The 21,338-nt window shown below is 37.4% G+C and overlaps 1 protein-coding gene across 1 annotated transcript; it reads right to left on the reverse strand.

The window, feature by feature from the left end:
• Positions 1 to 14,632: 14,632 nt before the first annotated feature.
• Positions 14,633 to 18,442, reverse strand: Rlb1. Its single transcript, XM_071594005.1, has 6 exons — positions 18,296 to 18,442; positions 18,044 to 18,205; positions 16,819 to 16,890; positions 16,087 to 16,714; positions 14,694 to 14,927; positions 14,633 to 14,640 (listed from the first exon to the last, which is right to left on the reverse strand). The coding sequence occupies exons 1-6, from the start codon at positions 18,323 to 18,325 to the stop codon at positions 14,633 to 14,635; spliced, it is 1,134 nt and encodes a 377-aa protein (XP_071450106.1). The 5' UTR covers positions 18,326 to 18,442.
• Between the last annotated feature and the right edge of the window lie 2,896 nt (positions 18,443 to 21,338).

The following is a 21,338-nucleotide window of genomic DNA, read 5'->3' on the forward strand; positions in this document are numbered from 1 at the left end:
GGTTGTCCATTATCATAATTTCTTTTCAATGTACAATCAGAGGAAATACTGAAAACAGTGGCTTTCAAAGGGCTGGAGGTAGGAATGGTAATAGGTGAGGTTCATTAGAAAGATAATAAGAAGCTCATTCAGTTTGATTATCGGTTGTTTAAAATTTGGTTAGCAATTGAATGGAATTGCTTCGCAGAATGAGTGAGAGAGTTATTGGGTGATATTCTAAGAAATCTAAGTAATAGGTGACCCTCACTCATGCACCAACTTCATTAACAACTGACTTGAGGGATCCCAGGGAAACGCAGTGAAATTCCACTTCATAGAGAGAAAGGTGTCAACAAAATATCATCTTCAGCAAATCTCTGGTTTTGGGTGGATTAAGAGGGTATCCAGGATGATGATATGCAATAAAAAATAAAGTTTTTGTCTTAGTTGCCAAACATTAGCCATTGAGAAGTCACCAGCTTGGTCGTGCTGCCAAATTTTCAATGACAGGTGAGCAGAAAGGGTAAATACTGTACAAATGAGTGCATTCATTTATGTAGAGTATGGTAGCAATTTACTTAAATATATTTAGTACTAGATCATATTATTAAATAGAAATCTGGAAAATAAATATGTATTTATACAAGATTTGGTATACATTAATAAATACATATATATTTGGTAGTCAACAATTTTAGTAGGTTTTTGATAGACAAGACTGAAGGAAGCTTGGCGGTCCTGGCAAAACAACAAACTTAGGGCCATTAAATTGGTCGTTTTGGCATGACCCCCTCCCATCCGCAATATTCGGAGGGAAGAGGTCACAATCACGCACTTGAGGATAGAGCACTCTGCCCTAACTCACTCGAACCTCTTCACGAAGACAAGTGAAACATTGCTGCTATGTTTGCAATCGTCTCCTGACAGTGGACCATTTTTTAACACAGTACAAAAAATACCAAAAGGTCAGAGAAAGGCTTAAAATAAGGAGAAATTCAAGTAATATTTTAGGGGATGACCCCAAATCTTTGAATAGAATTTTAACATTTTTAAGGGAAACTGGCCTAATGAGGCAACTTTAGTTTGGGTCTCTTAATTTTTAATGCTTTTTGTTTTAAATATTTATGTATTTATTTTTTATTTACATATTAATAAAATTGAACTCGGGTTCTAAATGTCTTGACAGTGGAGCAAAATAACTATAGCTGTCGATGCACCCTAAAAACCCCAATACTACTACAAGACTGCTCACCTCTACATCTCTTATCTTACTCAAAAAGACAACCTGACACCCCGCACTACATTAAATTGTAAAATAAATATTCTAACTCCCGTCATTCAGTCCAACATGCCTAACTTTTGCCTCTGCCTATCTTACTTGCCCAATGACCTCCCTGATATCTCAGCTTTCACATTTCCAATCACAATGCTTTGCTACCATTTTTCCTGCCTCCTTTGTATTTCTCCCATTAATCATCTCTCTTTCCTCACCATGGCTAGTACATCTTCATTTGTTTTCCTATTTGTTCATTTTACCTTTTCAATCCACACCCACATCTCAAAATCCTCCAATCTAACCATAATATCTATCTCCAATGATCATATTTTCATGACATATATAACCACACACCAGATCAAAGTTTTCACTCATCTTTCTAGATGACCTTATTTAACATCCATACCATCAATTCCCTCCTCCTTGTAAAGTTCTTTTTATATACCTACTACTGCGACCATCTTGTTCTAAGCCACTTCCTAGATACATAAAATTTTTCATTTGCTCTAGTTTTTTCCTTCCCATTTTAATGTAGAATTTAGCTCCCCTCTTTCTCAGAAACCTCTTACCTTTGTTTTGATTAAGAGGTTTTTGAGAACTTGGGGAGCTGAGAACGACTTTTTTACCTATTCTACTGATTTTCTAATGTGCCCAGCAATGACTGTAACTCCTTTGGTGACTGAAAAACTAATGGATACCCCCTGTTTAATTCCTCTTCTGAACAGAGTCCATCCTTACTCTTTTTGTTTCATGCACCTTAGCAGTTTCAAAGAAATGGAGGTTTCCGAATAATTTGCCACTCTTTCCAATATACTACTAACTTCTGCAATACATTCATTAATTCTACCCAATTCACTCCATCTTCTTGAAGTCTAAGAAACAAACAGCAACATCCTTATTGTACTCTATACTCCTTTCTATCAGTAATCTTAAAACTGCTATGATATCACGAGTAATTTTCCCCTTCCTGAAATCAAACTGATCACCCCTTAAAGAGTAATTTTTCTCTCCTTCATCCTCTGATTCATATTTCTAAGTACCACCATGAGGGTATGTAGAATCAAGCATTTCAAGTAAGCTAAGAAGGAGAAATAGGGTAAGGATGGATGAAATAATTACAGGTGTTCTTAAAAGGATAAATTTGATGGTGATTTGGAAAGCTGTGGTGAGCAATGGAGAAATGGAAGTGAGTTATGGGACTAAGGCTAACGAACTTGGAATGACTGCGGGACAACAATAGATGTAGGTATACATGGTAAATGACCTGGGTTTCCAAGAGCTAAGGCTAATTAAGGTTTGGTACAGATTTAGGAATAGCATTATTAATTCAGTTTCCTGGGAGCAGATTTTTATATATGCAGATGATAATTTATTACTAGTGAAGTGCATCATCGGATGCCAACCACATCCAGGCTGTTTCAAATTAAATTCAGTGGAACTTACAAAGTTCTTATTTTTTTACAATTTATAGAAAGAGAATATGATGTAGATATGGATATCCTATGTCTAGGTATATTGATTCTGTCAAGTATGCCCAGACTATGATTTAAGGACTATAGAACAATAAGGCTGATATCACACACAGCTAAGGTGGTGTGTGGTATTCCACCATCGTAGTTATTTGAATCCTGAAGGAATGTTTGAGGGTAGAGCTAACCCAATTCAAATGACAGCACACATGTGAAACTCATACATCAGGGTAGGAGGGCCAGTTCCTTTCTCTGTGCCACATTTGGCTTTCCAGGAACTTCAGATTGATAACTGTGTTTTTTTCATTAGGAAATGATCTCTCCTACTTCAAATGCAGACCAATAATATAGTTCTAATTTTGCTGCTGTACTTTTAATTCCCTTCTTTAACTGCGTAGCTAGTATCCTTGTAAGACCCCTTTTCTTCCTGGAAAATCACAGCATACTTATCTGGTAACCTTGTTTGCCTGCAGTAGCATTTTCTTGATCTCATTGTCATGTCAATATATACATTACATATCAAGGGTGCCATGTATGCATTGATCTCTTCTTCCTGTGGCTCATTATTCCCTAAATGGTACGTAGGGCCATATTCTGGTTCACATTTTCAGATCAATGCATCATCAGTAGCATAGCCTTCTACAGTGAGTCGATGAGAGAGAATACTTCTGGTTCCTTTATCTTTCAAATCCTAATTAATCCTTACTCAATTACTCTTCTGCCTCCAATTGTAGATTATATCTACCATAATCTTTGATGCATGAGTCATCAGACTTAAATCTTTTAAAAACCATTCATTAATTCTCTTATCATGTACATATCACAACACATAACTAGCGGTGTCAGCTCTCTTTTCTTTAATTTTTTATTTGTTTCGAAGGTAAAGGAGGGTAGTTTGAAAGGTTATTGGAATCACCACCAGATATCAGCGCTGGCGCAAAAAGTTTCCCGCGTAGTAATAGGTAATCCTCTATAAGTAAATACATAACGCATTAGTACTCAGGAAAGAGATCTGTGGTGCGGATATCTCTCTGTTGTTGTTCCCGTCTAGTGATATGTGAAGATGGAAAATATTGAGATTCGAGAAGTGGTTAAATACATCGTAAACAAAAGTATGAAAGCCAAGGATGTTCATGCCGTCTTTCAGAACAATCTGGCGTACTTAGCGCATTCATATTCAACTGCTACCAATTGGACAAACAAATTTAAGTTTGGTTGAGACAGCTTAGATGATGATCTTCATTGTGGTCGGCCAAATGTGCCACTACCCCAGAAATTATTGCCGAAGTGCATCAAGTGGTCATGGAGGATTGCCAGCTGAAAGTTAGAGAAATCGCTGAAGCTGTAGGGATGTCATCTGAACAGGCATATCACATTTTAACAATGGATTTGGATATGAGAAAATTATCCGCTGGATGGGTGCCACGACTATTTACACAGGATCAAAAATACATCAGAATGGAATTTTTCGAACAATGCTTGACCCGTTTCAAGAGCAACCTACAAAATTTTCTGCCCCGGTTAATGACCACAGGTGAAACTTGGATCCGCTACTTTACCCCGGAGACGAAACAGCAGTCAAAGCAATGGAAACCTGTTGATTCACCACCATCAAAGAAAGGTAAGGTAATGCGGTCGGCCGGAAATGTGATGGCTTCAGTTTTCTGTCATGTGAAATGGATTCTGCCGATACGTCATCATCCCACTGAAAAAACTACACTAAAATCCTGGACCAACTACATCATAAGATACATGATAAAAGGCCCGGTTGGGCAAGGAAGAAAGTCATCTTTCATCAAGATAATGCATGCCCGCCCACAAATGTCGTTGCCATGGCAAAAATACGTAAACGAAATGTTGCCACTCCCACCTTAATCGCCTGATTTGGCTCCAACAAATTCCCATCTCTTCCCCAAACTCAAAATTTTCCCCGGAGGATTGAGATTCTCTTCAAACGAATCCGAAGTAGACAGGTATTTTTCAGGTCAGAAAAAATCTAAAATTCGAGATGTGTTCAAGACGGAAGACTACTAGACAGAATGCATTAGTGGCCAGGGAGACTACATTGAAAAAAAGGACATTTCACTGGGGTAAGTCGTTTATTTCTATTCAATTCCGAGAACTTTTCAAATTACTCTTATGTCATAAATTGCCGCTGCCTCGTTTGCCCCAAGTCTTTCACTACAGCGTCCAATTCATACCTTAATATTCTTTTCACATCATTATCAACAGTGCCCTCATGTACCAGAATTCTAGTATACACTTCTACTTCGTCATCAAGGTTCTACATATGTTCTTTCCATCTCTTTGCTTTGTATTAGAATAGACTTTCTCTAAGAACGCCATGATATCTCTTCTTAATGCCATTGTTATTTAAAGTGTTCATTAAAATAGCATACGATAGTTATGATCGCTACTTTTTCCTGGACTAGGTCATGCTGCACTTTGTTTCTTAGTATTCCATCAATTCTTCTTTGGCCAATTAACTTTCTCTAAGCATATGTCTTTTATCAGTTAGTGATTTCTCACATAGCTAGCTCTCAGATCACATAAGAAATGAAGGGTGGAGTTCCATTAAAATTACTAAATGAGTGTTATTATTTTAATTTAAAAATTTTTTATGGTAACTAATTTTGCAACTAGAAAACTCTGTTTGTAACTTTAATCTTGAACATTTAAGAGGGATTTAGATTTAAGGATCAAATGTCTTCAATGCTTAACTACTTGACACATTCACATACCATTGACAAGGAATGATCATAGGGAGAAGAAAATATATCACCGGTGGAATGGTTTAATTACATGCTATATCTGATTTTAAAACCACACTAGATATAGGTATATGAAGAAAATGTCTGGATATTGAGGTAGATATCAGTGACTACTTGCTTTGACACTGATTTAGGACCATCATCATAAACTCACACAGGTTCCCAAGTAGAGAAGTGAATTTTGTACCACAATTTGTTGCCGATGCTGTGTAATTTCATGTTCAAGTGAATAACAAATGGAAGGATTAGAAAATGGAATGTAACAGCTCAAGTGGTTATTTTACCAATGTTTTCTCATGCAGCTTCCCAAATCAGGTCAAAACAATATGGCAGCTGCCCTGTGGAATAGGTCCTCAAAATAATCAACTTGGACAGAAAAACATCCATGCTTTCCAGCAAGTATTCATTGTGACATAGGGACTCACATCCTTCCTGCAAATTTTGTAGTTAGGAGAATGTACAGGACAGTGATTGGCTCACTACATTTCCAGATTTCTCTTTTCAACCTGCCTCATTGGATGTGGAGGCCAGAAGCTTCTATTTTTCCCTTATTTATATTAGTACCCTCTAAGCCACAGCTAGGGTTTGTGGCAGGAGGTGAATACACACCAGACTAATTTTGACTCGAATATGACCTTACCGTGGTCGGTCAATGTTACTCCGACCCCTTATCATTTGTGGAAAAAATAACATCTTAAATCTATCTGTTCTACAATTGAACTCTCTAATTTTACTTTCCCTTAGTGTCTGCCTAGCTGAGAACTTCTGAGAAATGTATTTTTGGCATAAATGAAGGAATACCAACTTCGCTACTTCCACTAGAATTTTTTTTTGATGACGATGTTTTTGCCGCAAGGCAACATCATCAGGAAATGAAATGTGTTTCCCCAGAATCATGCTCTAGCATATGTTATACAAATAAAAAAGCACAAACAGATAAGAGGAAAATGAGGGCAAAACGTTCATTAATTTACCCACCTTCACCAGTGGGACATCAACCTGGATGCAGAGAATCTTTCCCATTGGGGAAGTATTAGAAGGCAATTAAGCCAGGGGCAAGGGCAAAGGAAGAGAGTATTGCAGATGTATGTATAGTACGAGCAAGGTTGGAGCATCTCAAAAAAAGAGAAAATGAAAGCCACAAACAAAACAATAAGAAGAGGAAATAGGAAAAGGATGAGGAAGACTTACATAAAAGATAATTATAATATTTAGGAAGAGCATTAGAATAGAGTTAGTGGAATTTATCAACGTACAAAGAATAAATTCAAAAAAATAATATAACATTCATTTATTAACAAGAACTCAGTCATCATCATCAAATTTTATTTTTTTTCCTTGAAATGCAATGTTTGAAATGCTCTGCTCCTTCTGCTTTCGCTTAGCCTCCCAGGATGGATGCAAGTGAGGAGCACCTAGAAAGTCAATAAAAAGCACACATTAAAAAATACTGACTAAGAAATATGAACATATACCTGTAATCTAAGCAAGATGTTCAGAGGAAACTATTATCAGATAATACCTCCCAAGAAGTCGATAGCACTACATCAGCCAATTGAATATTTCTTAAAGAATTGTTAAGAGGAAAGGAAGGGGGAATAAGAGAGGTCTGGGGAAGAGCACAGTCATATTATTTTATTCCATGTTAAGTACCCTAAAACATTAATCAACAGTTCTCCTTTTTAAACCTATCTGCAATTATACATGTACGGGCGACTTTCTTGGTGGTAGAATGTTATTTGGGGAAAAAAATACATATTTATTTCATAACTATAGCCCTGGTTATGCACATAAAATTTTAAGGCTTCTAGGGCAAACTAAGTAATAAGGGTTGATTTAAAATACAGGACAAAAAAAGACTTTCCTCCACCCACAATAGACACCAAGTATTAATTCAAGTTGATTTATCAAAAGCATGACACCATCTTTTAGTTCTGCTAATTAAATGGTACAAGAACATAGTTATGGTAGAATTTTGTCTGGCCTTCTCTCAACATACACAAGTAGGAAGGATGAATATCGAACATTTTCTTATAATTGTCACTTCAATAATGCAAATGCAGTCAAAGAATATCAAAGTTGTACAAAAAATATTGATCGACAGAAAAACGCCATTTAAATACAGATAGTCAATTTTGTAATGATTACCGTGAATCAATTAAGAATCAGATTAATAATTAATAGGCACATTTTGGGGATAAAAATATTCACAGATTGTGAGGATGAAATATTTTCCAGGCTCAGCCACTTTACCTCTAGGGTATAATTTATTTAAGAGGAAGTACCAGCAGTAACATGTTTCATGTAGTGGGTTTCTTTCCATCAATTTTAAAATAAAATGGCAGGCCTCAAGATTTTGTTTTATTTTCATTGCTTTGACAATGAGGAGGGAGTTGATGAGAAGTGTCTTGGGTAAGGAGCACAAAGATCAGCAAAAACAACTTCGATAAGGAGCATGTTTTCATACTGCTTGGATACCTGGCTTTTGAAGCAAGATTGGTGTAGACAGGAGACTTTAAGATGTGTGCGTAGAAAGATAGAAAATGTTACATTGACAGAAAGGAAAACAAACAATGCACGTGGTTGAAAGACCCACGCGTGGGGGAAACATCCTTGACGTCATACTTCTTAGACCAAAAAAGTAGGTATGGGAAGTTGAGGTCCTCCCGGGAATAAGCAACCATTCAGAAGTGCGTATGTATCTAAACTGGGAGAGGTCTCAGTACAAGGGGCTAGTAAACAAAGACAATATGGCAATATAAACGTGGTGATCAAGAAGGGTTCCAGAAATGGAATTAGAGCTCGGAATGGCTCATGAATAACAAAATATTAGTTCAGGAATTAAATAGAGTAAAGAAAATAGCCAAAGAAATTTTCATACAGGGCATAATCTTGAAAGATAATCAAAATAAATTTTATAAGCACCTGCAGAGGAGGAAAGACAACAGGGAATAGGCTAATACATTTAAAAATTGGTATGCAAGTGCACTCAAGGGGATAGTAAACAAAATGGATTCTATAGCTACATCTGAGTCCTCAAGGAAACACAAAATATAAAATACTAGATGTATTAAACAAAGAGCACAAAAATTTATGAAAAAATTAGGAGAAAGAGGGGGAATAAATCAAAAGGGTCAGATGGTATTTCAATTGACTTTCTTAAATTGGGTGGTAGCATAGTTTCAAATTATATAAATCATTTCTTCAATGTCACCATAAACAATAATGCCCAGCAAAATGCCTGGAAGGAGGCATATGTTACACCAATTTTCAAAGGAGATTAGGCACTAGTTGATAATTAGAGACCGGTAAGCTTGATGTCAGTTACATGCAAGCTATAAGAAAAGATAATTGCTGATTATCTTTGGGATCTGTGGGAGAGTGAGAATTGGTCGCACAGTTGCCAACATGGTTTCAGAAAAGGGCACTCTTGTGATACCCAACTGTTAGGGTTCTGCCAAGAAATATCCGACTCTATGGATGCAGGAATAGAAGTAGGTGCTATAATAGACTATCTGTCAAAAGCCTTTGACAAAGTTTATCACGATCGTCCAATGCTTAATACTGGCCAATTACCACTATACACAGACGGAAGAGTAAGCCCTTGGGTCAAAAATTTCATGAAAGGTCAAACCCAAAGGATCAAATACGGAGAAGTGTATCCTGGAAATACGAGGGTATCATCTGGAGTCCCACAAGGTAGCGTACTTGGCCCCCTCTGGTTTTTATTCTATAGAAATGATTTCCCAGAAAAAATTAAATCTCAAATAAAACTTTTTGCAGACAACTACATTTATGGCCGATTGGGTGACAAATAATGGGATGTGTATTAGTGCTAGTAAATGTAAATCCATCACTTTTAGCAACAAGGTAAATGGAACCAATAAGGACTACAAATTCTTGGAAAATGTCATACCTAGAGAAGTGATAGCTGTAAATACTTGGGTGTTTCTTTAACCAAGGATTTAGGTTGGAGGCTGAACGTATAATACATAGCTAAGAAAGATTTACAAACTCTGCATTGGGTTATGAGAAACCTAAAAGGGAGCATTAGAACAACTAAGAAAAAGGCCCTGGTAAGACCAACTTGAGAGTACTCATCACTTGCATGGGACCTGCACAAAGAAGGACATATTACAAAACTGGAGAAGGTCCAAAGAAAGGCTGCCAGATATGTATTGGGGAAGCATAGAATGCAGAGTGTGACTGAAATGTTAAAAACGCTGGGCTGGGAACCTTCACAAAGTAGAAGAAAACTACGCAGACTTAGTAGAATGTTCCGCATTCTGAAGGCGAGAGAAAGCTTGGGTAGAACTAAGGAAAGTGGTTGGAAACCCAAATTTAATAGGGAGAAATAATCACAAATTCAAGGTAAAATGCTGGGCACAGAGAAAAAAAAAAAATTATTCATTTCTTAATAAAACAATTGTTGATTGGAACAGTTTACCTGCAAAACTATTTGAGCCCTTTCCTAACACGGTTAATACTTTTAAGAAAAGATTTAAACAATTTATATAATAATTTGGTTGATGAGTTGTGTAAAATTGTAAGTAGCAGCTTAGTTTTCATATTTTTATTGATTAGGAAACTGATGTTATGAGATGGGGATTTTCTTAGTGTTACAGATTGGTGTTTGGAAGTTTCTTTCAAGGGTACTTATTTTCTGACTGATTTTATCAATTATCTTTTGTGATATTGATTGGATTTGAGATGTCATGCTATTTTTCCAAAGCAAGTTTGATTGTGATACTTGGGTGCAACCTGACATTGTCTATCTGCACATGTGCATTTTAATAATAATATTAATGATACTAGGCATGGCGGAGGGTGTGAGTAGGCTGCTGGGAGAAATTCCAAGGATGCAAGAAAGACAAATGCAGAATATAGTGAATGGTGATGGAACATTAAAGGTTAAGATAGAGGGGAGGACATTGGGCAGATAAGTAGGGAAAAGAATAAATAGGCACAATGCACAGAATGAAGGGAAGAGGAAAGGTATGCAGAATTGAAGCAGGGTTTATTCTAATGCAGTGTGTAATTTTGTGCCTTTTTAGGCAAAGCTTAGAAATATAGCAGTAGCCAAGTCCGTCTCCATCCAAAACCTACCTTTCATCATAGATTGCCATGACAATAATAAAACATTTTGTATAGGCCAACCAATCAGTACAGGGTTCCATCCCACCATAGAACCTCACCTAAAGCAACACTAAATACCCTAAGAGGTCAGATTATAATAATGTATTTTTCTAAGCAATTACATTCTTTCTGCATTCCATCATTCTGTCCAACAGGGCTAATCTTTTTCTTCCTCCATGTCACTTAATCAACATATTCCCCTCTATCACAGTCTTTAATATTAATTTGCCATTCCTTATGACATGTATTCAGATTCCCTCCCTTCTTTGAATTTAAAGAATTTATTAATGTATACAGAAAAAAAATTTTACTCTACCCATTCTTATCTATACCTACATCCAAAAAGCCTAGTAGTCCTTTAAAAAGCATATCCTTTTGCCTATCATGCTTCAACAACCAATTTTCTGAACCCAACAAAACTGCTTCATATCGTAGTTTTCCCTAAACTTTCTGCAGATATAATCTAGGCCCTAGGATTTGTAATGCAGCAAATATATCCGTTAACAAATAATTAACTAGGGTAAGAGAAGATGCAAAGTAAGGAAAATAAAATAGGTGTGAATGTAACTCATCAAGGAGTTAATTAAATCATACTTAATATGGAGTTATGATTGGTTCAATGAAAGGATGATACATCTACATAATACCCCGCAAGCCACCATAAGGGTGTGTTAGGTCATCAACCATAAAAAGGAACAACATGCAAAGCAACAACATGGAAAATTACACCTACAACAGCGCACACACTCATGCAAAAATCCCTTCATCCAACAGTCATGCAAACACATATGCCATAAATTAACAAACAACTGCACCCCAGGATGCAGCACGAAAGCCATCCAACAAACACGCAAGCCAGGACACAACAAGCAAGAATGTGAAACACCAGTACCGCATGAACATGCACCACAAAACACTCTACCCCCCCCCCCCTCGAGGAGACTGTAAAAGGCAGGCAATGTGATCCAATGTCGCAGGTAGCAGGAATTTTCCCCAGGGGATTGAAAGAGGGATGAGGGATTGAAAGGGAGACTTAAAAACAGATTAATAGAAAACTAATGAGGTCATTCGGAAAGAATGGGTTATGATAACAAAACACACAAGGTTAGTGGAAGAGCATGCATTTAAGTAGAACTAATTATTCCCTAGATGCTGAGGGTGGCAAGTGGAATTTTTGCCATCTATAACCCTGCAGTTGCTATCCCGTATTGTTCGTGGGAAGAAGGAGTCCTTGAGTTGGCTAGTTCTGGCATTTATTTGCCAAATTTTATATGCATGATCCAAGCGACCAATGTATGTAGGAGTACGAACAATTTGTGAGACCTCGGTGCTGAAACATGCAGATCTAAATTTATTTAATAATTTCAATCATCATGATAATGTGAGATACATAACTTGGTCCACCTGATTTTGAAGCCAATGTTATGTTTAAACTATGCGAGGGTTTATATTATCTTATTATTATTATATAAAAACCATAAACACAGCAATCAACCCGAAGGTCGGTCTAGTAGGTGATGGTAAAGTTCACCCTGTACTAAGCCCTATACGGGGTGAGAAATTCACACATCAGGGTAGGGGGGGCAGTTCCTTTCCCTGTGCTGGTTATGGTTTCCCAGGAAGATCTGGTACCCGAAAAATCACTTTAGCTTGGGTGGAGCTGCAGGTGCCCAGAGTGCCTCACCCGGGAATCGAACCCAGGACCCTCCGGTCAGCAGTCAAATGCTCTAAACTCTGGACTACCTCGACCCACTTATTATTATATATTATCACAAAAATGACCAAGGTATAACTAATGATGCAAAACTTCAAGTTCAAGCCAACCAAAATGAATCTGTCTGATGTGAAGGGGCTGCGCACAGAGCATTGACATCCAAGTTTATGCCTTTGTTCTGTGGTCACTAGCTCCTGATAACAAGAATTCACTTAAGCATATCATGCAATTACCTTCAGCCGGCTTGGCTTGATTCTTCTGTGAGAATGCACTATTTCCTCCTCGGCCTGAATCACCCCTTCCTGCAAACCTGAAATGATAAGCAAATGTACTATGGTCGACGTCAGCTTTTCATGAATTCTATGGTCTCGGGCTCAACTTTGTGGAGGTTCATGTTCGTTTAAATGAAAATACTTTGTAACTTCCACACAAATGGGAAGAACTGGAAATAAGAAGACACATGAAGAGTGGACATTAAGTCAACGACATTTTATCTGAAAATCACTCCCCAATTTTGGAAATCTCCTTCAGAAAATAGCATGTGCCAAAAAACCTCTATAGCATGCCTCTTTTACCCTCCCAGCCACGCGGCTTTCCCCCTTAACCCCTCTCCCTCCCATTAGCCATTCACCCCCCCCCCTTCCCCCAACATTTCTTTCCAAAGAGTGCATATATATACAACCCTGTGCTCAGAAAATTTTTGCACCTGATGATGATGCCGAAGCGTTGAAACCGGTAGTACGAATAAAAAAATTGTGTGCAATTTAATAAGTATTTTCATTTAAACGTCAACTTTTCAAACAAAGAAGGCATGGAAGAGGGAATGTTTTCAATGGTTTCTGGCAAAACTTTGTGGAAGTTCATTTTCATTAAATGAAGAACACAATTTATTTCCACTATTATTTGAAAGGACATTGGAAAACACATTGTGTTCCTCATTTAATGAGGGGGGTGGGTGTTTGCCCTCAATAGTTTGGCCCTCATTTAGGGACAGTCAATGGTCATCATTGCCTTGGGTGGGGTTGGGGTTGGTGTGGAAAGATTTTGGAGTCTTTTAGGAATTTGAGGAAGGAGGAACAGGAGAGGTATATTGCTTTGTTGACCACCTAAAATATGTCTGACTGAAGGGATTGCCAAATTTCCAACTCCTCCGAAGCATTCAACCTGCATCCTTTCTTTATTAAGAATGTCAGCTGTGAAGTTACTGGTATGATTCTTTTCCAAGAGGTGTTTGGCAAATTGTGATCTGTTGTTTCTCTTTGTGAAGCTTAATCGGTGTTCTTTAATCCTAATATCTAATGTCTTCCCTGGCTGGCTGCAATGTAGATGGGGTTGCAGTCTCCGTGTGTTTGAGTTTATAAATTCCAATTTGTTGCATTGTGTCAATTTTGTCTTTTTGGGAGCCCATTATGTTTTTTTAAGTGTGTCTGTTGTAAAACGCTGTCTTGATTTTGTTCTTGGAGAATATTTGTTGTATCCTAAGTGAGATGTGGCCCAGAAATTTAATTCTTCCCCATTGTTACTTGTCAAGGTTAGATGTGTGGTATATAACTTTCTGGGCTATCCGTGTTTGTTTTCTGTTGTACGTGTTGTCAATCATTATTTCCCTGTATCCATTGTTGCCTAAAAATTTGTAAGGGAAGGGAAAGAATTGTTTGGTAAGGGAAAAACAAAGTAGTTTTAAAATTAACATGTGATCGGTCTTTGAAATTTATTAATATCTATGATATTTTGATACCAATAAAAATTTTGCACAATGAAATGTTGAATCAAATTTTCCGTAGGAAAATAGAAAATTTTAATTTCAAATGCAATGATGGTAATTAAGAGTTAGACTTTTTTTTTAAACAAGGGGTAATTCAAGCAATATTTTAGGTGATTACCCAAACTCTATAAATAGGGAAACTGGCCTAACGGGACAACTTCAGTTGTGGTACCTTTATTTTTTAACGCTTTTGTTTTCAAGCATTTAAGTATTTATTTATATATTTATTAAAATTGAATTGAGGTTTTAAACATTTTCACAGCGGTCCAAAATGACCACAGCTTATGTTATTAAATCCATTTGACTTATGTTCGAATATTTGAATTACCATAGCCTTAATTTAATCAAATGCAAATCTGTAGCTTTCACAAATAGCAAGTGACTGTAAGATCAGTAATGAGCCTTTAAGCATTCAACCAAGCAACTGATAAATTAAAAATGAATCATTACCGTGACCCCCGGTTATGTCCTCTTCCACTTGGTTCACTCCATGACTTCTCCCATCTGTGACCATCCCTGCCTCTACTCGCCTGGCCTCGGTCACTGAACGAACCCCTACCACCCCTGAAGCCCCGTCCACGACCTCTGCCACCCCTACTACCTTCCCTTGCACCCCATCCACCCTCGCTCCACTGCTGTGCACCCCCAGACTGCTTCTCCCTTCCGGCGAATGGCAAAGGGCTGTCTTTCTCACCCTCATCAATTCCCTCATCCACAACCATCTTGGTGACATACTCAGTTTTCCCATCAGATTTCACAAAGAAGGGATCAACTACTTGGCCATCAGCTGTCACATCATCATCATCTTCACTATTGCCTGACAAAAACAAAAAAAAAGTGTGAATTACAATGATTGTGCCAAACTATTAGTGGGGACTATTAATCAGTGCATCATGAGAGCCAGACTTTTGCAGTCTTTTTTAAAAACAAAGATGTCATGGAACCTCTTTAAGTGAAATATTTCACAGGTAAACTAATTTCCTGGAGTAAAATGGGAAGGAAAGTGCCATGCATAGAGGAGGAGGAGAGGGTTTCCAGGCAAAATCCAGAGGAGGTAGGGAAGATGAATGCAGAGTATATAAATTACCAATGGGATATTGTAGACTGTAATAGAGGGGCTAATGTTAGGCAGGCAAGGTAGGGGGAGGATGAGAACAGGCAATGGTTGGATGAAATGAAGGGCAGTAGATGGTGTGCAGAATTGAAGGATTTTGTAGTTTAAGGTGTCACATTGTATCATGTTAGGTATACTTTGAAAGATAACAATGGTAAGCCAGTGGGTCCATTCAAAACCTACCATAAGGGGCATCCAACGATGCCTATCCTAGATTAAAATGGGAGGGTACAAACTAGAACAGATGGAAGTTTGCTAATCTCAGAAGTGTTATGGACCAAGACGGTCAAAGTAGTCAGGACATAAGAAGAAGAATTATGTTAGGCAAAGAAGTTTTAGCACGGACATTGTGACTGGGATGTCAAATAGAGATTAAAAAAAACGATTTGATAAAACTTTGATATGGAGTGTGGTTTTTTCACAGTGGGGAGAGATGTTTGTCAAAAAAAAAATTAAAGATATACATTGGAGACTTTTGAAATGTGGAGGCAGAGAAAGAAAGAGAAGGTGAAAAGTATCGAAATGTAAACAAATGAGGCGGTACCTGTAACGCTTGGTGGGGGAGAAGAGGGGATTGTTTGGAAAAATACAAAAGAAGCAAGAAATGCAGACGTAATGGTCATCATATTGACTTGTGATGGTATGTTGAAGTCTGTCACAGAGGGGAGGAGAATATAAGGTAGGTGAGTAGCAATGTCCAGTCTTTGACCATCCAAAACATACCTTAAACAGTAGAATACCAATTAGCATACAATAAATCATTTTGAGGCAAGCAATTTGGCATTTAACGTAAACATGAACCATCTGATTCCAATCTTGCTAATTGCAACACTTGAATTCTTGCATAACAAGGACATCATACCTTCATCCATCACCGGGGGCTTTTTAGTTTCAATGGAAGGGCTTTCTTGAGTTTCACACAGTTCATGAAATCTCTTGACTTCAGCTATGCCACTGCTTTTCTTCGTACTACTCCACCTCAACTGATTGTCAAGTTTATGTGCACTTGGAGTAGCAGGAGCACTTTGTGAAGCACCCTTAACATTCTTCAATCTGTCCTTTAGATGAATTTCCACGTGACTAACTTGATCAACGGCAGGCTCAATTTCCTCAACAGACCACTGCGATAAAAATTTCGATTTGTTCACAAGAGCAGGCGATGCTTTTGATGACACTGACTTTTCATTTATTTTCTTTGCTGCACCCTCCACAGTTGCGTCTTTACTTTTTTGGATGGGTACTGAAGGTTTTTCATCTTGCTTGATTTCTGGATTCTTCTTTGTGAGAGGGGTGTTTTGAGCAGGACCCATTTCTTTGGTGAGCCGAACTTGGGGTTTCAAATTCTTCCTACGAGCTCCTAATTCATCCAAAAGGTCATGAATATAGTCCTTCCAATCTGGATACTGTTCCCGGAAGGCAGTCACTCTTGCAGATAAAACTTTACTGGCCGCAAACCTGAAGTAGGCTCTCAACTCTGAATTGACACCTGCCTGTTCAATGATAGAAACAGAATTTCAAATCACAACTTAAAAAGGTACTGGTAATGCATGAATTAATAGAAAGGGAATAAAATGAATCCTCATGTTACACTTACATCTCCTATCTTCTTAACTGCATCTTCTCGGTTCTTTAAGGCAAACTTTGAAACATCGTCAACTGCTAGTTTCTGAAACAACAAACAACATGAGGTTAAATGTGAAAACGTATGAGTTTATTTAAGAGTACAATGGAAGGAAAAACTTCATTTCAATCAGCAGAGGGGCAATTAGAACAGGTGACCAGGATAATTTCAAACAATTATAAATGTACACATTTAACAACTGGGGAAAGCAACAATTGATATGGGAAGCCTGGTATTTAAAATAATTTCTTGGATTAAATTAATATTTTACTATTAATAGGGGATTTAAAAATATTTGTAAACTCCACTAATTATTTTAACAGATTTGAAACGCAAAAATTATTTTAATCCAATAATGATTAGTAAGTTCCACAAAATGATGACTGAGAACTTTAAGAGTAAGACTAGAGGGCTTCTCAATTTATCTTGAAAGTACATAAGGTTCTATCAGTCTACTTATTCGATTCACTAAAGAGGGAGAATCATTAGATATTCTCGAAATTTGGGGTGTTGTACTCTCATGCAATGACTACCTTTTTTTCTCCAATCAAGCCGAACATTTAACTTTACTTCTTATGGTTAACAGTTCTTCTTGTGGCCTTGGCTAACCATTTTTCGGAAAACCAAGATCTCTAAGGTGTCTTAACATGAAATAGTGTATTAGGCTTCGAACAATATAACTACTGATGCCCATCAAAACTTGGCCAGAAGTCACGATTAGGGCGTAACATACGTAAGGAGTATGAAATAATGTTTGGCATTAGTGGAATGGGACTTCATTTAGTTGATGACCAGTATAATTCCAGACAACTATAAAAGTACACACTGAACCACTAGAGAAACTAACGTTTGATAAGGGAAACCTATTCCATCGTGGTTAAAATAAAATCTTGGATTCCATCTGTATTTTCTATCAATTCCATTTATGTTTTCCAATTTCATCCTTTTTCTTTGGTCCAACCTTGGTAATTACATCAATTCTTCCGAAGTGGGCTCTTCCGAATGACTCATTAAAAGACTGTATGTGCCACACTCTATTATGACCAATGTGATTATCTTAATGAAACTCACATTTGTGTTTTTACGATGCCCGCTGAATTCTTAGCATCACTGCACCATATGCTATGCACTATGTGCCTATGAATTAATACACTTTCCTATTAATAATCACACTAAATTAATATTATTTGATACATACCTTCACCGCATATATTTCATCCCTCTTTCTGTCCGCTTTCCGATTGCACTTTGCTTTCAATTCCTCTGGTCCTTCCTTATTTCGAAGGTTTTTAATTTCTCGAGATAACCTACCGATAATGTGGACTTTGGCCTGTTTCACCACCTTCCGCATTGCTACGATCTATAGGTTCGTTTAAAAGGATGAATGCATAAAGATTCATTTTAAGGCATTAACATTCAAAAGACACACATACCTCACCTCATCCCTTACCTCATTATTTAACGTCCGTTTGTCGATCATATTGATTTTTATATACTAAAACAGGATTTCAAAATAATTTTAAACCAAGGCTATCAGTTACAATATAACGATTAATCCCTGAAACCAACAATCGCTTTAGCCCTCACGCACTGTTTACAAAAATTTACACCAACATGGAACACATGTGCTTTGCGATGCCAGCGGTCTCTGTCGCGGTTTGACTGAATTTCGTACTAAGGGTACTGTTGATAGCAGATGCGCCCAGTATGGCCTGCGGACAAAACCTAAATAAACACGAGTGCTGAAACAGGCAATGAGGACTGGTGGGAAATTCAATTTGAGCGCTAATGGTGCGTTTCGTATTTTCTTCTTAATCCAGTTACATAAATAATTTTGTAAAGAAATACACAATGTGCAGATGTTAAAGAGTATATAAGCGACCTTTGAGGGGGAAATATGGTGAAGTGCACATGATATTTATTTTGCAATTTGTGTTTAAAATAATTTTACTTGAATGATAAATTGAAATTTCAAATTCTACTCTAATATTCCAGAGATCGAGTTTATCCTTTCGAGGGTACCCATGAAATTTAAAAAAAATATAGTTGATATAAACTGAGATGTATTTTTAGCGCCTATAAATAATTTATAATTAAAGTTTTGGTTGGGAATGTTGTTTTTTTTTGTCGTTTTCTTTTTATTTATAATAGTCTTTGTGCGATAGGTTAGATTACTTCGAACACCAACTGCGATGCCCTGAGTTTCTTGGAAAAGACGTTTTTATGATTACTACAATTCAAGTTAAACGAAGTAAAATTAGGAAAAAGACGAAATGTATATGTAATAGACGAAAATCCTTGTACTCGAAGTATTGAAATCCTCAATTCCGTGACAGGTTATAGCACCCCGCGTTTATATCTTTGCTAAACTTCCATTCCCTTTCATTTAATAATATATCTAGTTAATGACACGGATATTAGGGAAAGACATACGAAAAAATGAACGGCAACTTAAAAAAGGCCCGCAGAGTTATATATATATATATATATATATATATATATATATATGATATATATATATGATATATATATATGATATATATATATATATATATATATATATATATATATATATATATATATATATATATATATATATGCTTTCGTAGACGTAACACGGAAGTGCCGAATAGTACAATGCACAGTAACACACAATATAGAAACACAAAAAAAGAAGAACACTCACACGTTATTTCTTGATATTTCGACGGAAACAATCCGTCTTCCTCTGAAGATATAGAATGATATATATATATATATATATATATATATATATATATATATATATATATATATATATATATAATTATTATTACTAGGTAATCTACCGGTTAAGGTAGATTTTTGGATGGACGTAATTACTAATTAAATAATTTGTGGCCCCTAGAAAAACACAACATCCTACTCTACATCAGGTCCCTCTTCAGCTCTGAGTACTTTCTTCCTCCCTTCATTCCGTCCAACATCCCTATCCTGTTCCTTCCCTTTCCTCTTTTGCCCAACATTCTCCCCTCTATCACTGTCTTCAACATCCCACTGCCGGGCAACACCCCCTTCATCCACTTTTCCTGCCTCAATAGGATTTCTCCCAACAACCCCCTCTCTTCGCCCACCATACCAAGTACTTCCTCATTTGTTTTCTTCTCTGTCCATTTCACCTTCTCCATTCTTCTTCACACCCACATTTCAAAAGCCTCCAGTCTACGTCTATCCTCCAGCTTCAATGACCACGTTTCCGCGCCGTACATAGCTACGCTCCAAATTAAAGTTTTTACGAGTCTTTTCTTAACATCCTTACTCAACTTCCCCGTCATCAACTCCCTCCTCCTTGTGAAAGCCTCTTTGCCTAGCGCAATTCTTCTCATTGCGTCCTTACTACTTTGACCGTGTTGGTCCAAAACACTACCGAAATACGTAAACTGTTCTACCTGCTCTAGTTTTTGCCCTCCTATTCTAATGTTAAGCTTGGCCTTTTTCTTTCTAGAAAATCGCATAACCTTAATTTTATTAATATTGATTCTCATCCCATACCTGTCGCACTGAATTTCCAATTCACCCAGCAATGCTTGCAACCCCTTGGCTGACTGACAAACTAAAGCTTGGTCATCAGCAAACCTAAATGATGAAGGATCTCAGGTTTTCCCGGCGTATGGTATTGAAGAAGTTCTCTCGGGTTTCCCACCGGGTCAGGTTGCAGTACAGCGACGTTTCGAAGGCTGAATCTGCCATCGACTTCACCCTGAAGACGATGGCAGAGTCAGCCTTCGAAACGTCGGTGTACTGCAACCTGACCCGGTGGGAAACCCGAGAGAACTTCTTGAAAACCTAACTGATTTTACGAATTCCCCGCCTCCTTTCATTCCTACCTCCAGTTCCTACACCTCTTCCTAACACTGCCCATCCGGACTCCCCGTTCCCCACCCGCACCTGAGCAGTCTGAGACATTTACAGGTTGCGTATTAGCCTTCTTTCCCTCCAATCTATTCCTATTTTCCGCAATATACTCATTGGTTTTTCCCAATTCACTCTATCAAACGCTTTTTCGAAATCTATGAAACTGGCAAATACCTCCTGGTTGTGTTCTACATTCCTCTCGATTAATAATCTCATTACTGCAATGGCATCTCGCGTACCTCTTCCCTTCCTAAACCCAAACTGATCATCTCCGAGGTAATCATTTGCCCTACTCTCTATCCTTTTGTTTATGATCCCGAGTACAACTTTAGCTGCTTGGGATATCAAACTTATTGTCCTGTAGTACCCCTAGAACGGGAACGCTATTTTTGTCACCCTATTCTGGTAATGGGGTGAAAAAACACCCATTCAACAATTTTCAAAAATTGATATATCACAACCATTGTGACTGTGAGAGTCCTATGGGTGCTTATTTTGTTTTTTTAAATGTAGAATGACGTGGCATAACGATTTTTTTTCAAAGTTTATCAGATAAGAGAAAAATGAGTACGAAGGGTAAGAAACGTAAAAAATCGGTA

Source organism: Hetaerina americana, unplaced genomic scaffold (assembly GCF_022747635.1).
Source record: "Hetaerina americana unplaced genomic scaffold, ioHetAmer1.1.p SCAF_6, whole genome shotgun sequence".
Classification (NCBI taxonomy): Eukaryota; Metazoa; Arthropoda; class Insecta; order Odonata; family Calopterygidae; genus Hetaerina; species Hetaerina americana.

What these genes read in the sequence shown, in the direction of transcription:
- Rlb1 (XM_071594005.1), bottom strand. Translation starts at nt 18,325, where the DNA reads ATGATCGACAAACGGACGTTAAATAATGAG. An exon ending in AACGGACGTTAAATAATGAG is followed by an intron (nt 18,206 to 18,295) that starts GTAAGGGATGAG and finishes ACGAACCTATAG; the next exon opens with ATCGTAGCAATGCGGAAGGT. An exon ending in ATGAAATATATGCGGTGAAG is followed by an intron (nt 16,891 to 18,043) that starts GTATGTATCAAA and finishes TTGTTGTTTCAG; the next exon opens with AAACTAGCAGTTGACGATGT.